The sequence below is a fragment of the Schistocerca cancellata genome, chromosome 2, assembly GCF_023864275.1.
Source record: "Schistocerca cancellata isolate TAMUIC-IGC-003103 chromosome 2, iqSchCanc2.1, whole genome shotgun sequence".
Classification (NCBI taxonomy): Eukaryota; Metazoa; Arthropoda; class Insecta; order Orthoptera; family Acrididae; genus Schistocerca; species Schistocerca cancellata.
Window position 1 is genome coordinate 8,953,186 of NC_064627.1, and position 18,098 is coordinate 8,971,283.

Here is an 18,098-nt window from a genome sequence, read left to right on the forward strand (position 1 = left end):
AATTTACACATTACGGGCCGCAACCCACAGATTTTAAAACAAATGCAGCTGAAGGTCTAAATACAGAGCAAACAAGAATTTTAAATAAAACGTGGCTGAAGGCCTAACCTTAAAACACTTCACAAAAGATTTGGCTGAAGGCCATATACTGAACATAGAACAGACAAAATTAATACATGGCTGAAGGGCTGTCACAGTACTTGTGACAAAAGAAAATCACAATCACAAGCAGCAGAGCAGTGGTGCTCAGAAGTGTTCCCAGGGTCAAACTGGGGAGGAAACTCTAACAACAGGTTAGGTGAGACAGGAAGCCAATGGTAACACTAAATGATCAGGTGGCAGCATGACCTAGGGACAGCTGAAGAACCAACCAACAACGTAATCAATTCCCTTCCACCCAACCAATAGCACAACAACCGAAAATGACTTCCTCGCTGCTCTGTTGCAACTGACCGACTCCCTACACCAGTACGCAGACAGTATTCATCTGCTAAATGAAAATCACAGAAGCTACACACAGTTCCACATAAACACTTGCACCGACACCAACAATTCTGAAAACCAATCACGGTGGAACAACAAGGAGAAGTGACAAGTCACACACACGCAGAGTTTCCATAAGCAGTTGGCGACCAAATACACACTGTCCAATGAGACGACAGACCGAACAACCGACCGACGTCGTCCCCACTCGAGTTACGAGTGTCGGCAACAGTCGGGCGAGTCTCGGCTGTCCGGAGCTCACTGCAGCTCCAGCCCGACTCGACTCGGTGTCCGTTCGGAACCTCGGAGGCGTGGCCGACCGGGCACACTGGCTCGGACCCACCCACGCAGAGGTAACTCTTGCCCGTCGGCGATGACATCTCTGCACGAGGAAGGAACCGACCCACGTCCGGCAAGATGGCCAACTGATGAGGCCCAGAAATGGTCTAAAGACCAAATACAAGTTGCCCAATGAGACGGCCAACCGACAGTTATTGCTGCTCCAATCTACTTCTGTCGGACAGTTCACGTGTGTGGCCAGCAGTCAGCTGTCCGTGCCTCACTGGTGCTCCATCCCCGACTGAACTCCTGACAGACGGTGACTCGGAAACACTAGCGATCGCTCCAGAGATAGTACGACATGATAAGCACTGCAGCTGCCAGTCACGGGCAAGAAAACCAGCAACTTAGTGACGCCAGTACTTCGAATAAGAGGGAGGCGACAGTACCGTAAAGACAATGTGACAAGCAATAAACAGCATGAAGACGATCTTCGTACGGCTCAACTGTATTGTTGTTTATTTAATTATGACCCTGGTTTTGGCCTTTTATGCAATTTTCAAGTGATTGAATTTATGTTATTAATATATATTGCAGCACATCAACCTCAAAATTAGCTATAAATTAAGAAAAATATTCACTCTCCATGAAATTCCAGATGTAAAATCATCATTTATTTAAAAAATGAATCAGTAAATAATAGTGGGAGTACATCATATTGAATAAAAACAGGATTACTTTAGTTATGCAATAATGTTAATGACATAAACTCAATCACTTGAAAGCAATATAAAACGGCAAAACCTGGGTCGTAATTAAATAAACAACAATACAGTCAACTGGCAGTGTGTTAATTTAAAAAGGAATCTATTTTGTAGATAAGAATAACCATTACTCATCTTTTGCAACTGAATTTGTATTATTGTTTTTAAGCAAACATGCTTCACCTAAATGTGTTAGTTATCTTTGTTGTTGTTGTGGTCTTCAGTCCAAAGACTCCATACCACTATATCCTGTGCAAGCCTCTTCATTTACAAATAAATACTGCAACCTACATCCTTCTTAACCTGCTTACTATATTCACCTCTCGGTCTCCCTCTTTGATTTTTACTATCCACGCTTCCCTCCAGTACTATATTGGTGATCCACTGGTTCTCCATAATATGTCCTACCAACTGACCCCGTCTTCTAGTCAGGTTGTACCACAAATTTCTCTTCCCCCAGTTCTATTCAGTACCTCCTCATTAGTTATGTGATCTACCCATCTAATCTTCAGCATTCTTCTGTAGCACCACATTTCGAAAGATTCTATTCTCTTCTTGCCCAAAATATTTATCGTCCATGTTTCACTTCCTTACATGGCTACACTCCATAAAAATACTTCAGAAATGACTTCCTGACACTTAAATCTATACTCGATGTTAACAAATTTCTCTTCTTCAGAAATTCTTTTTTCGCCATTGTCAGTCTACATTTTATATCTCCGTACTTCGACCATCATCAGTTATTTTGCTTCCCAAATAGCAAAACTCATTTACTACTTAAGTGTCTCATTTCCTAATCTAATTCCCTCCACATCATCTGATTTGATTCGACTACATTCCATTATCTTTGTTTTGCTTTTGTTGATGTTCATCTTATATCCTCCTTTCAATAGACAGTCCATTCCATTCAACTGCACTTCCAAGTCCTTTGGTGTGTCTGACAGAATTACAATGTCATCAGCAAACATCAAAGTTTTTATTTCTTCTTCCTCGACTTTAATACCTACTCCAAATTTTTCTTTTGTTTCCTTTACTGCTTGGTCAATATGCAGATTGAATAATATCAGGGATAGGCTACAACCCTGTCTCACTCCCTTCTCAATCACTGCTTCCCTTTTGTGCCACTCGACTCGTATAACTGCCATCTGGTTTCTGAACAAATTGTAAATAGCCTTTCACTTTTACCCCTGCCACCTTTAGAATTTGAAAGAGAGTATCCCAGCCAACATTGTCAAAAGCTGTCTCTAAGTCTACAAATCCTATAAACGAAGTTTTATCTTTCTTTAATCTCTCATCTAAGATAAGTAGTAGGGTCAGTATAGCCTTGCATGTTCCTACATTTCTACGGAATCCGAACTGATATTCCGCGAGGTTGGCCTCTGCAAGTTTTTCCATTCTTCTGTAAAGGATCCATGTTAGTATTTTGCAGCCGTGACTAACTAAACTGATAGTTTGGTATTTTTCACACCTCTCAGCACTTGTTTTCTTTGGAATTTGAATTATTATATTCCTCTTGAAGTCTGAGGTATTTCTCCTGTCTCATACATCTGGTTATGGCTGGCTCTCCCAAGGCTATCATTAGCTTAAATGGTATGTTGTCTACCCCCAGATCCTTGTTTTGACTTAAGTCTTTCAGTGCTTTGTCAATTTCTTCAAGCAGTATCACATCTCCCTTCTCATCTTCATCTATGTCCTCTTCCATTTCCATATTACTGCCCTCAAGTACATCTCCCTTGTATTGACCCTCTATATACTCCTTCCACCTTTCTGCTTTCTCTTCTTTGCTTGCACTGGTTTTTGATCTGATCTCTTGATATTCATACAGGTGGTTCTCTTTTCTCCAAAGGTTTCTCTGACTTTCCTTTTGGCAGTATCTGTCTTTCCCCTGGTGATATATGCTTCTACATCCTTACATTTGTCCTCTAGCCATTCTTGCTTAGCCATTTTGCACTTCCTGTTGATCTCATTTTTTAGATGTTTGATTCCCTTTCACCTGCTTCATTTTTCGTATCTTCTCTTTTCATCGATTAAATTCAGTATATCTTGTGTTACCCAAAGATTTCGACTAGCCCTAATCTTTTTACTTACTTCAGGCTCTGCTGTCATCACTATTTCATCTTCCAGAGCTACCAATTCTTCTTCTACTGTATTCCTTTCCCCTGTTCTCGTCAATCATTCACTACTGCTCCCTCTGAAACTCTCTGCAACCTCTAGTCCTTTCAGTTTATCCAGGTCCATCTCCTTAAATTCCTGCCTTTTTAAAGTTTCATTAGTTTTAATCCGCAGTTCATAACCAATAAATTGTGGTCAGAGACCACATCTGCTTACCATTGTATAATAAATATGGAAGCTTCTGTTGTCTCCAGGTTTCATCCATGTATACAACCTTCTTTCATGATTGTTAAACCAAGTATTGGCTATGATTAAATTATGGTCTCTGCAAAATTCTACAAGATGGCTTCCTCTTTCATTCCGCTCCCCCTGACCATATTCACCTACTACTTTTCCTATTGTCGAATTCCAGTCACCCGTGACTATTAAATTTTCGTTTCCCTTAACTATCTGAATTATTTCTTTTATCTCATCATACATTTCCTCAATCTCCTCCTCATCTATGGAGCTAGTTGGCCTATAAACTTCTACTACTGTCATGGGTGTGGGCTTTGTGTCTATCTTGGCTACAATAATGCGTTCACTATGCTGTTCATTGTAGCTTTCCCATGTTCCTATTTTATTATTCATTAATAAACCTACTTCTGCATTACCCTTATTTGATTTCGTACTTATAACCCTGTATTCCACTGACCAGAAGTCCTGTTCCACCCATTTCCCTTTTCAGATTTTCTAACGTACGTGCCCAATTGAGGGACCTGACGTTCCATGCTCCGATCTGTAGACTGCAAGTTTTGTTTCTCCTGATAATGACATCCTCCTGAGTAGTCCCCAGCCAGAGATCTGAATGAATGACTATTTTACCTCTGGAATATTTTACTCAAGAGGACGCCATCACCATTTAACCATACAGTAAAGCTGCATGCCCTCGGGAAAAATTATGGCTGTAGTTTCCCCTTACCTTCAGCCGTTCACAATACCAGTATGGCAAGGCCATTTTGGTTTATGTAACAAGGCCAGATCAGTCAATCATCGAGACTGTTGCCCTTGGAACTACTGAAAAGGCTGCTGCCCCTCTTAGGAACCATGATTGCTAACCTCTCAACGGATACCCCAACATTATGTTTTCATCTACAGTGCGGCTATCTGTGTCACTGAGGCATGCAAGTCTCCCCACCAATGGCGAGGTCCATGGTTCATGGTTGGTACAAACAGAAATGAATGTAATAATTGTTTGATTAAGTATAAAGGTTTATTTTAAGATATATTAAACACTTTGTATGTCGAAACAAAATATATATAGCAGCTTTGCTTCTTCCACACCAATGAAGGTAACAAAGTTCAAACATACACTGAAAGACGTCAGGTACATGCCAGCGTAATTTCACTGTGTTGTAGTACACCTGCTGCACTAATAGTGGTGATGGTAGTACTAGAAACAGTATAAGTCTAATAATAATAACATACACATAGAAGAGAACTGATTCTTCCTTATAGTTCTCCAATTTTCTAAAGCAAATTTGGCTTTTTCTTGTGCTGTGTTGTAAACTATATTTATGTCCCTTTTGCTGTAGCATTTAACTTAAAGTTTCTCGGTAATACTTTGTTTCAGAGTTATGATAAAAATTATATACTAACTGGTACAAAGTCAAATGAAAGTATTGGGCTGTATGAGACATACAAGAGTTTGCTGCCTATGGAGTGGATTGTTGATCTTGGCATTAACAATGCCAACATTGCTGATGCAATTTTACTTGCTGTAAGTAGAATCCCACTAGGATAGTCACTGTAGTAATCATAATTTACATGTCTATAAAATTATGAGATGATACATGTCTTCAATAAGCAAGACATTAGCATTGCTTATAGTCAAGCATTACTGTACATGACACTATCCTAGCTTTTTGAAATTTAGTTTGTTAAACAGAAGGAGAGGTCATTCACTCCTCAAGAAGAGAGGGAAGCTCTTGCTGGATTGGTCAATAGGTTTGTGAAGATTAAAAAGGGAGGACAGGTCACCAAAACACACGCTTCCCTCTCTTCTCCCCAAGGAATTAACTAATTGATCCAGCAGTTACAATAGTGTCATATGGCTGCTGGTAATACTGATGTTTTGCTTCCTGCCAGGTAAGTAATGGCCTGGTATTCTATAGCAGAAGTAGTGATAATAGTGGTGGTAGTAGCAGTAGTGTGTGTCATTTCATGTGGCAGGATCCTCTATACCAAAAAATTAACATTGTTCAAAGCATTTTTAACAAAAACATTTGTACAGAAACGATTCCTTCTCACAATAAAACAATTTATTTCAAAAATACTTCATTATTTTATTTCCCTAGGTTTTTCAATTTTGTCACTGTAGAGCTGCTCGGAAAATGGAAATTATAGCTTGTAGGTTGACTGCCCCAGTCACCTGCTCTTTTGTAACAGTAGGTTACCATTCACCACACTAACTATTCAGATGCTACAGAATTTTCAGTGAAATTTTGAAGCAAATTAGGTGCATTTGAAACTTCCTGGCAGAATAAAACTGTGTGCCAGACCGAGACTCAAACTCGGGACCTCTCATTCTGGAAACATCCCCCCAGGCTATGGCTAAGCCATGTCTCCGCAATATCCTTTCTTTCAGGAGTGCTAGTTCTGCAGGTTTGCAGAAGAGCTTCTGTAAAGTTTGGAAGGTAGGAGACGAGGTACTGGCAGAAGTAAAGCTGTGAGGATGGGGCGTTAGTCGTGCTTGGGTAGCTCAGATGGTAGAGCGCTTGCCTGGAAGGCACAGGTCCCGAGTTCGAGTTTCGGTCCGGCACACAGTTTTAATCTGCCAGGACGTTTCATATTAGCGCACACACGCTGCAGAGTGAAAATCTCATTCTAGGTGCATTTTTCCACTGTACTGCTTCACAAAACATAATGTTCCTTTGTAACACACATATCACAAAACATGATGTTATTTATGATGAGGCAAAAGTAATTAATTTATCAATCTGAAAGCTTCTGAAAGTAAGGTTATATGCACGTTCTACATTTTTCTACATCAACTTTTTTTTTTTTTTTTTTTTTTTTTTTTTAAAATAGCGTAACACTTTTGTGCCAAAAATTGTGTTGTATGTCGGATACTACTTTACCACACTATATTAACATTTCTATTTCAGTGTTTCAACATGTAAATTAAACAGCTATTTCTTTGTTTGCTTCCTAAATGTCTGCCGGCCAGTGTGGCTGAGCAGTTCTTGGTGCTTCAGTCTGGAACCGCACGACTGGACTATGTGATCTTTGCCTACCATTTGTATTTCCTGTTTCCTCTGTGCTCCATAACATTAGATACTGTGCCAGTATGCAGTTTTTGGTGGAAATTATAGGAAAAGAAACATTAGTATTTCCAGACAGGATACAAGGATTAATAGCTCTCCTTGTATGAGATTCTGAAAACTTATTTTGTATTGCATATTTTGAATTGTATGACCATCTTTTAAATTCATTTCAATGGTAAACTCCTTTCGTTTCTTGCATTTTGTACTGACGGATTATGTCTCTGTGTGCCACACACACATCAATTCCATACACAAATTTTCAAATGAAAATTAAATGCCATACACATTTTGAAAAAAATCCATTCTGTTGTCTTACAAGTGAATATTTAATTTACAATAAAACAATGTTTCACTGAAATTGGTGGACCATCAGAGCAGAAAATCTCTACTTATGTGGAAACAAATTGTTCTCATTCTTCAGACATGCAACAAATATTTCAATTTTAATATGTCATTCATATTTAACTTAACTGGTTCAGACTTCCTGCCTGAATTACTTAAAATGCAAACTACTGTAATATAAGAAATTAAAAATTTTAACAGGTTAGTTGTGCTACCTATGATGCTTTTTGTAAGTGTATTTGTTAACTCTTAACACACGCAACCATGGAATGACCTTTATTCATCCAGAGACAGCATATAATGCTAGGAGTTTTCAGAAAACCTGTAGCATAAAGAATTCAAGGTTGTATGGTATCCTACAAAGGGCAAGGGTGCATATTACATGCCATAATATATTATTCAAAAGTGCATAAGCAAGTCTAATGAAGTACAAAAAGCTATTTCTTATTGAATACACACCACTGACACTTACATACTAATAAAATCTGAGTTCTAACACATTTGTTCCAACTATTCATTCACAATAGAATAAGCATTTGATTAAAAATACTGCTGAAATATAACGAATGACAATAGCTAATTTCTACAAGTTGACTTTAAAAAAATTTAATATTGCTTCCTTAATTCATTCACAGTAAAATAAGCATTTGATTAAAAATAATGCTGACATATAACAAATGACAATAGCTATTTCCTACAAGTTGATCATTAAAAAAATTTAATATTGCTTCCTTCTTTTACCTGTTCCAGATGTTTATTGTACTGTTTACTACCCTGAATGCTTGTTTATTTTCTTTCTTAAACTTTATCTGCCCTTTTTATATGGACATCATTGCATGTTTTCATGTTGTTAAGAATGGAGACTGGAATCAATTTTGAAACTATCATTGTACTTTGTTTTTAAATTGAACTTTTTGTATATGTAGAGATGGCAAGTGTAGAACAGTTAGCTGTCAAAATAATTGATTCAAGAAAGTTAGCCTTGAATCATTGGTAATTATTCTGATAATTTCTTCCCATGTGGTGAAGATGGTTTTTAGATCTGTCTTGTTACAACACTGAAGTGAAGGCCACAGGTAATAACAGATTGGATGTAAGTCAAGTAGACAATTCTGCTACACTTTCTACTTGACTCAGTGCTAGTTACATGTAGCACAAAGTGAGTAGAGTTTAGTTTATTAATGAGGTATGCGATGCAGAGTTTCAAGTCTGAATTTTCATCAATAAGAGCACACAAAAATGTGGTGACAGATACCTGTTATAACCTTTAATTCACTAATCAATTGCGTGGATATACAAACGTAGATACAATAGTGGGTTTCATGCTACCAACTCCGTATCTGTCACTCAGCTGCCGTGCCGTGACATGCGGCCGGCGCCGTTCATAGCCAGGTGCCGCTCCCGCGCTCAGCCGAGCTGCGGAGCGCCTCTATCGCCATGTTTGCGTACTGACATAGCGGCACTTTTAAATCTCGTGGCACTGTCTCAACACTTTTCCCCCCTTGAAAAAAAAAAAAGACGCTCCCTTCCTTGGAGACACGGACAGTGCGGAGACATCCATGGCCTCTTGGGAGACCCCGAGAAGATCCCGCGGAGAAACACGAGAATATGGTCGAAAATGTCCAGGATGGAAGCTTGTGCGTGGAACGTGCCTCCTGGACGAGATGATGGGTGAAAACTCCGGAGCAGCATCCATAGGTGTCGTGGACCTGGGGGTGTGCTCCAGCGAGATGGGTCCCGGAGAAGGCGGCGTCGCGACTGAGGCCGGTTCCGGCGTACTCGGAAGCAGCAGCGACATTGGCTGCAGCGACATGAACGGGAGATCGGCAGCAGCGACAGGACTGGCTTCTCGGGCCGGTGGAGGCGAAAGAAGGGGCGGTGGCACCGGCGCGGCCACCACTCGTGGGCGCATCTGGTCGCAATGACGAACAACCACGCCATCGTCCGTACGTATTTCACAAAGCCGGCGGCCGCGAAGAGCCTTGACCACCCCTGGAATCCATTTAGGGCGAGATCCATACCCTCGTGCCCACAAGTCGGCACCCACCGAGTATTTTCCTGCACTAGGGGACACAGTACTAGGCCTGACAGGGTGAAGCAGGTGCAGTAGAGTGCGCGGTTGGCGGCCATGCAGGAGTTCAGCAGGGCTGCGATCACCCAGAGGCGTGAAGCGATAAGAACTCAGAAATTGCAACAGAGCGTCATCGGTAGAAAAATCAGTAAGGAATTTTTTCATCTGGCTTTTGAAAGTGCGGACAAGGCGCTCGACCTCCCCATTCGATTGGGGATGGAAGGGCGGTGCTGTAACATGATGAATCCCTTGTCCAGTACAAAAATCACGGAAGGCCTGCGAAGAGAACTGAGGGCCGTTGTCCGTGACAATCGTGGATGGAAGACCTTCTAGCGCAAAAATTTTGGACAAAGCCAGCGTCGTTGCCGCAGTGGTGGGCGACGGACATCGAACCACAAACGGAAACTTCGAGAAGGCGTCAATCAACAGTAGCCAATAAGTGCCGAGGAAGGGGCCGGCAAAATCAGCGTGCACCCGTTCCCACGGCTGCGCCGGATCAGGGCACGGAGAGGGCATTGTACGGGGTGCAGCCAGTTGTTGAGCACACTGACCACACGCAGCGACCATGTGGGAGATGTCCGAATCGATACCGGGCCAATAAACGTGCCTGCGGGCCAGGGACTTAGCCCGAGGGATCCCCCAATGGCCTTCATGCAATAGTTTGAGAACATCTTTGCGAAGAGAAGCTGGCACCACGACCCGTGGAGATGCGCCATCTGTGGCCAGAAGAACAACACCCTCACGAACAGACAGACGAAGGCGCAAGGCATGTTAGTTGTGAAGGGGATCCGATGCCCGGCCCTTGGTCCTGTCCGGCCAACCCCGTTGAACAAAACCGACCACCTGACGCAGGACCGGGTCCCGCGCAGTAGCCGGCGCGATCTGCGAACCTGTAAGCGGAAAACCCTCGACCGCACGACGTTCTTCCTCATCAATGTGGAAACAGAGTAGTTCATCTCGATCGAAAACCGGGTCGGGGCCCATCGGCAAACGCGACAACACGTCAGCGTTGGCGTGCTGGGCCGTGGGGCGATAGTGAATCTCATAGTGAAAACGAGACAAGTATAAGGCCCAATGTTGCAGGCGGTGAGCCGCCTTATCCGGAAGCGACGCCGAGGGGCTGAACAGAGAGACCAGCGGCTCGTGGTCGGTGATGAGGTGAAACTTAGAACCATACAAAAAAATGCTGAACTTTTTTAACGCATAAATGATAGCGAGCGCCTCCTTTTTGATTTGAGAGTAACGCCGTTGGGCATCGTTGAGGGTCTGGGAAGCATAGGCGAAGGGTCGTTCCGACCCATCCTCATACCGATGGGCGAGAACAGCCCCTAGGACATACTGTGACGCGTCAGTCGCCGGAACCAAGTGCTGACCCGGACGGAAGGTGGCAAGACAAGGCGCCGACTGCAAATGAGCCTTCAGGCGAACAAAAGCCTGCTCACACTCGTCGGACCAACAGAAAGGAACGTTTTTGCGTAACAGCTGATGCAGAGGATGAGCCACCGCCGCCGTGGATGGAATGAATTTGTGATAATAAGCAATCTTACCTAGAAACGCCTGAAGTTATTTGACCGTAGACGGCCGGGGGAGAGCGGTGATGGCCGCAACGTGCTGACGTAGAGGACGTATACCTTCACAGGACAAGCGGAAACCAAGATACACAATGGAGGGTTGGAAGAACTGTGACTTGTCCAGATTGCACTTCAACCCAGCCGAATGCAGAACCCAAAATAATGAACGCAAATTGCGAAGGTGCTCCTCAGTGGAGGCCCCCGTGACAACAATGTCATCCAGGTAGTTGATGCAGCCAGGAACGGAAGCCGTGAGCTGTTCCAAAAACCGCTGAAAAATGGCCGGCGCGCTAGCGACACCAAATGGTAACCGCTGGTACTGATACAACCCACAAGGAGTGTTGATGTCGAGAAATTCCTTGAAAGATGCATCCAACGGCAACTGATGGTACGCCTCCGATAAGTCAAGTTTGGAAAAGAACTGGCCCCCAGCAAGCTTGGTAAATAACTCCTCAGGACGGGGAAGAGGATAAGTGTCAATGAGGCTCTGAGCGTTGACAGTGGCTTTAAAATCGCCACACAATCGCAGACTCCCGTTGGGTTTAGAAACCACCACGTTTGGCGATGCCCATTCGCTGGAGGTAACAGGAAGGAGAATCCCTGAAGCTGTTAACCTGTCTATCTCAGCCTTGACAGGTGCACGCAACGCCATCGGAATAGGGAGTGCCCAGAAAAACTTAGGGCGAGCTGTAGGTTTAAGAGTAATGTGGGCTTCAAAATCCTTGGCACGACCCAGACCAGCAGAGAACACGGACGAGAATTCAGAACACAATCCATCCAGCTGTTGATACGGAATATCCTCAGATATGAGGTGCACATCATCATCGATGGAGAACCCAAACAACTGGAAAGCATCATAACCGAACAGATTTTCAGTGCCCGCATGATCCACCACATAAAACGTGAGGGGCCCTACAACAGACTTGTAAGCAGTGGAAGCATCAAACTGGCCAACGATAGGAATTTTCTGTTTATTATAAGTCCTCAGATTTCGCGTAACTGGAGACAAGGGAGGGGAGCCCAACTCCAAATACGTGCGAGAATTAATGAGAGTTACTGCAGAGCCAGTGTCCACTTGCATGCGAATGTCTTTATCCAGAACACGAACAGTAACAAACAACTTATTTGTTTGAGAAAGCACACAGTTAACATCCATGTCCGATGCCTCGTCCTCGTCGACAGGAACTTTAGGGGACTGACACACAGAAGCAATGTGGCCTTTTTTCCTACATGAATTACACGTGGCCCAACATTTTGGACACGCGGCCCTGTCATGCTGTACGAAACAACGTGGACAAGAAGGAAGGGCAGAACGAACCTGTTTCTGTGGTTGCTGTTTTCGCTGCAAGCGTTTCGGCCCAACGCGACGTTGTTTACGCGAGTGAACCGCCGCCACATCATCGTTCTCCTGGGAAACAGGCAAATTATCCGTGTCGAAAGTTGACTGTACAGCGCCTACATCACACCACGCGTCTATTCGCGCGCCAGCAGCGTGAGACACTTCAAAGGATTGAGCGATGCTTAGAACTTCCGACAATGACGGGTTTGGCAGTTGTAGGGCACGTTGCCAAACTTCTTTATCAGGAGCAAGCTGTAGAATAGCATCCCTAACCATTGAATCAGCATAAGACTCATTATGAGTGTCCGTGACAAACTGACATTTCCTACTCAGACCGTGTAGTTCCATCGCCCAAGCCCGGTAAGATTGATGGGGCTGTTTACGATACCGATAGAATGCCACACGGGCGGCAATGACGTGTGTGTTTTTTCCGTAATAGTTAGACAATAAGTCACACATTTCTTGGAAGGACAGAGAGGCAGGTTCCCGCAGAGGGGCTAACTGAGATAGCAGCTGATAGATCCGTGGAGAAATCCAAGATAGAAATAACGACTTACACATAGGAGCGTTGACAACGCCGAAAGCCAAGAAGTGTTGCCGCAAACGCTTCTCATAATCCTCCCAGTCTTCAGCGGCCTCGTCGTAAGGAGGGAACGGAGGCGGAGAAGAGGATGACAGACGATGAGTAAGCGACGCCGACAACGCTTGAATAGCAGCCGTCAGCTGTGTTTGTTGTTCAGTGAGCGCTTGCATAAGCTGTTCCATGTCTGCCCAGACACGAACGCACAATACTCCAACGCTGGAAAAAAAATATCCGACCTCGTCGCCAAAAAGTGTTATAACCTTTAATTCACTAATCAATTGCGTGGATATACAAACGTAGATACAATAGTGGGTTTCATGCTACCAACTCTGTATCTGTCACTCAACTGCCGTGCCGTGACATGCGGCCGGCGCCGTTCATAGCCAGGTGGCGCTCCCGCGCTCAGCCGAGCTGCGGAGCGCCTCTATCGCCGTGTTTGCGTACTGACGTAGCGGCACTTTTAAATCTCGTGGCACTGTCACAACAATACCCTCTCAATTTCTTTATTTATGGTTAACCTGTTCATTTCAAACTAATTTTCAACATATTCTAAAACACTGGCTGCAAATTTTAGTAATACCTAGTTTATTAGTTACAACAACATTTGTGTCATGAGGAGATAGAGTTATGTGAGAACCGTAGTCTGAAATCTCAATATAATTTACATGAATAAGAAAGAAGAGAGGTCCTGGGACATTGCTCTATTGAGACCTCTATTTGTACAGTCTGAATGTCAGATATATAAACAATACTTTGGTTTTTAATGTTTGCTGAAGTAATTTCTAGTGCCTGTCTCCTATTTTGAAGATGTGACTGAAACTGTTTCTTCACTACTCCAGGTATACTGATAGCTTCTAATTTATCTAGTAAAATACAGTGTTGGACAGTACTGAATGCCTCAGAAAAGTACAAGTCTATTTCTATTATGCTACTGTTTCTGTCTAGTCCCATTAAAATATTTTCAGTGAGTGTATATGTCAACTTTTGTGAATTCTATATCTGTGTGTCCTTATTTATTTCATTATTTGCCTCTCCTTAAGTAAAGACAATGCTATCAAATTATGGTAATTGTTGCTTGCAGCAAAAGGAAAATTTGAAAGAAGCAAATCAAAGATATATTGTCAGTGCATCATTTGAACTGAACGAGATTACAAATCAGCCTATTGCTACAGGATGGTTTAATGCGCAACCGTATCATACACCACCTTTGTCTTTGAACTTACTTGTGAATGCAATGATGAGGTTTTATTCTGGCAATAACAACTACACACTGAGAATTGTCAATCATCCACTACCTTATTCACAGGAATCACAGGTATCAGTTAAATATTTAAAATTTAGTGCTCTTATAAATTCTGTCAAATAACAAAAAAATTATTCATTGTATTTCCAAATTTCAGTTGTCGTTGGCAGCTGATGGAAGATCTGCTGGATTTCAAGTGGCTTTGAATCTTGCCTTCTCATTGTCATATGTAGCACCATTTTTTGTATTATTTTACATAAAAGAACGTGTTAGCAAGGTAAAGCTGCTGCAGATGGTGTCAGGCGTTGATGTATTTATCTTCTGGTGCACAGCTTTCATCTCAGACTTCATTTTATTCCTTGCACCACTGATAGCATTGATAATAACAATGATTGCATGTCAGGAGGAGGGCTTTAGAACAGCAGAGGAATTAGGTAAGTACATGTTGATGACATTAAGACGTTATATAGATGTAAGAATCGCAGTACAATAAAATATATTTGTCTTATGTCATCTAAAACTGCCCTGTGTATTACAAACTTTGTAGAAACCTTGTCCACTTCGTCATGCACACAGTTTTCATATTAAACATTTATAAAGAATCATAAAATAATATAAAGCTTACCTTAAACTGATAAAAATCTCAAATAACTTCAATAGAGGTGCTTGACAGCTAATATTAATACAAACAGTATTCTTCCCAGACACATTACCTACTTGAAAATGACCAGAGCACAGATAATAATAATAAGAATAAGAATAAGAAAGGTCGTGTGACTAGGGTCTCCTGTCGGGTAGACTGTTCGCCGGGAGCAAGTCTTTCGGTTTGACGGCATTTCGGCAACTTGCATGTCAATGGGGATAAAATGATGTTGATTAGGACAACACAACACCCAGTGCCTGAGCGGAGAAAATGTCCGACCCAGCCAGGAATCAAACCCGGGTCCTTGGGATTGACATTCTGTCACGCTGACCACCCAGCTACCGGGGGTGGACAATAATAATAGTAATAATAATAATAATAATAATAAACACTACATGGCAAGCCCCCGTATAATCTAACACAGCCACACATCGACCAAGACGCATCCAACACATGGCTAAGAAAAGGCAATATATACAGTGAGACGGAAGGATTCATGATTGCAATACAGGATCAAACAATAAACACCAGATATTACAGCAGGCATATTATTAAAGATCCCAATACCACAACAGATAAATGCAGACTTTGCAAACAACAAATAGAAACAGTAGATCACATCACAAGCTTATGTACAATACTAGCAAATACAGAATACCCGAGAAGACATGACAATGTAGCAAAAATAATACATCAACAACTTGCCATAAAACATAAACTAATAAAACAACATGTTCCCACATACAAGTATGCACCACAAAATGTACTGGAGAATGATGAATACAAATTATACTGGAACAGAACCATTATAACAGATAAAACAACACCACATAATAAACCTGACATCATACTCACCAATAAAAAGAAGAAATTAACACAACTAATCGAAATATCCATACCCAATACAACAAATATACAGAAGAAAACAGGAGAAAAAATTGAAAAATACATCCAACTGGCTGAGGAAGTCAAGGACATGTGGCATCAGGATAAAGTTGACATTATACCGATTATACTATCAACTACAGGAGTCATACCGCACAATATCAACCAGTACATCAACGCAATACAGCTACATCCAAACGTATATATACAACTACAGAAATCCGTAATTATTGATACATGTTCAATAACCCGAAAGTTCCTAAATGCAACGTAACATATACCGTACAGTTAAAAGGAAGTCACGCTCGATCGAGGTCCGCGTCACTTTTATTTTTGACCAGACACAACGTCTGAGAAAAGAAAGAATAATAATAATAATAACAACAAGAAAACTTATTCTAAGCAGATACAACATTTTCAAACAATAATCTTATTTAGTCCCGGTGTCATACAAGCAGGCACTGACCCAGGGCATACAAAGAGAAATGACTACATAAGCCCAAAGTAAATTTATAAGTGGGCAATCATAACAACACAGTACGCTACACGACCAAATGCGACAACACGATCTACACCCTACTACCAGAATCCTCCGCCAGCTACTCAGCTAATACTACGGACAACGTGACTACCCAGAGCTACCTAATATACCGACAATGGACAGCAGCATAACACACAAAAACACGTGACTTTGTACAGTGGCTGAGACACAACCTTTACGTCAATACAAAACGTAATACAGAAAACACTGCCTTATGCACTCACGGCCCCACTGTGCAGTATGGTTTTCATAACTTGTAACGGTTACACAATATTTGCACATACGGAAGTAATCCCCGCCCACCTTCGCTTCTCTCAGTATCTGTTGTAGCTAATCTCTCACACCCCTCCTCTCTGGCTGTGGCTGCCATCATCTTCCGAAGACCAGGAGAAGGCACCATCCACCGTCAAGAGTGGACGAAGGTCACACACAGCTCGGCCGTGCCCCCCGTCGGCTGTCGCGATTCTCCACGAGCTGCTCGGGCCGATGACATTCCGCTTTCGAGACCGTTTCAATTACGTCTCGCTCGCCAGCTGCCGACGAACTCTGTCGTCTCTGAACTGTGGCCCGCAGTGACTACCCGGACGAGTGATGCCAAACCTAAAATGAGTGTAGCCGGTGCCCCAACACAGGCCAGTGCCTCCCCCCAAATTGTCAGCCGCCAGACACTGCAGCCTCTAGCACTGGCTCAAGTTGCCACATCTGCTCTGTACTCGTGGGGCCAGCACACTGATGGGAAAGTCCTGCTGTCAGGCCGATGCCTGGCCCCTGGCCCCTGGCAACGCATGTCAGCCTCCTTCAAAGCAGTCGCAGCCTGACCTCCAAATGGTGTCGGCAGTACTCCTCCGTACAGCAGACTCCCCTCGAATCTGACAAATCTGAGTGCACCCCGGTACAGACAACTTCAGCTATCAGACCAGTGCCCAGGCCCCATAGATGTGCTCCAGGATTTTACAGCACAGATGAATTAATCGGTACTTGCCTTCAGTATATGAGCTCGTTGTACAGCTGATAGAATTACTCGAGGAAGATGTAGTCCTCCGAAGTAGTGGTTTCTTAATGATGAGAGTAATAAAGACGAGCGGCTAGAGTAAAGCTGGACAGGAGTAGAAGGGAAGAGAGAACTGGGGGTCAATCAGCAAATATCTTATAATGGACAAAGAGAATTAAATTAATATCAGTGCCAATGTTAGTTCCATCAATGCTGAAATAAATGTTTTTGGCTGTAATGGGAGCAATAGGTGATGCCTTCAATAACTACAGTAGCACAATATTGTCAAATTATATTTCACAAAACCCAAAGAAATTCTGGTCATATGTAAAGGCTGTTTGTGGCACCAAAGTTAGTGTTCAGCTCCAAACAAATGAGACAGGAACTGAATTTGAGGGTAGCAAAGCAAAAGCTGAAATGCTGAACTCCATTTCCAAATGTTCTTTTACAAAGGAAAATCCAGGAGAATTGCCCCAATTTAATCCTAGTTTCACTCAAAATTGAATGAAATAAGTGTTAGTGTCAGTGGGGTCGATAAACAGTTGAAATCTTTAAAATCGAACAAAGCTCCAGGGCCCAATTGAATCCCTACCAGATTCTATACTGAATGTGTGGCTGAGAGAGCCCCCTTCTAACTATAATGTATTGTAGATCCCTCAAACAAAAAAACCATTCCCAGTTCTTGGAAAAAAGCACAGGTCACACCTGTGTACAAGAAGGGTTAGAAGTGATCCACAAACCTACTGTCCAATATCCTCGACATCAGACCTCCTCAGTGCCATCCGTCGTGGATCCCGGAAACATCAATCGTGTGAATCCAACTTGCACTTTTGTCTCGTGGCATACTGAAAGCTTTGGATCAAAGCAGTCAGGCAGGTTCTTGATTTCTAAAAAGCATTTGACTCAGTACCACACCTAATGCTTATTGACAAAAGTACAATCAAGT

At 42.6% G+C, this 18,098-nt stretch overlaps 1 protein-coding gene across 1 annotated transcript in view; it reads left to right on the forward strand.

Annotated features, from left to right (window-relative positions):
* LOC126161297 (phospholipid-transporting ATPase ABCA3) overlaps positions 1 to 18,098 on the forward strand; it is a 787,342-nt gene that overhangs the window by 525,795 nt on the left and 243,449 nt on the right. The window contains exons 19-21 of the mRNA XM_049917041.1: positions 5,251 to 5,397; positions 13,931 to 14,164; positions 14,250 to 14,526. Of these exons, the coding sequence (XP_049772998.1) occupies positions 5,251 to 5,397; positions 13,931 to 14,164; positions 14,250 to 14,526 (658 nt within the window). The remainder of the gene's footprint in view (positions 1 to 5,250; positions 5,398 to 13,930; positions 14,165 to 14,249; positions 14,527 to 18,098) is intronic.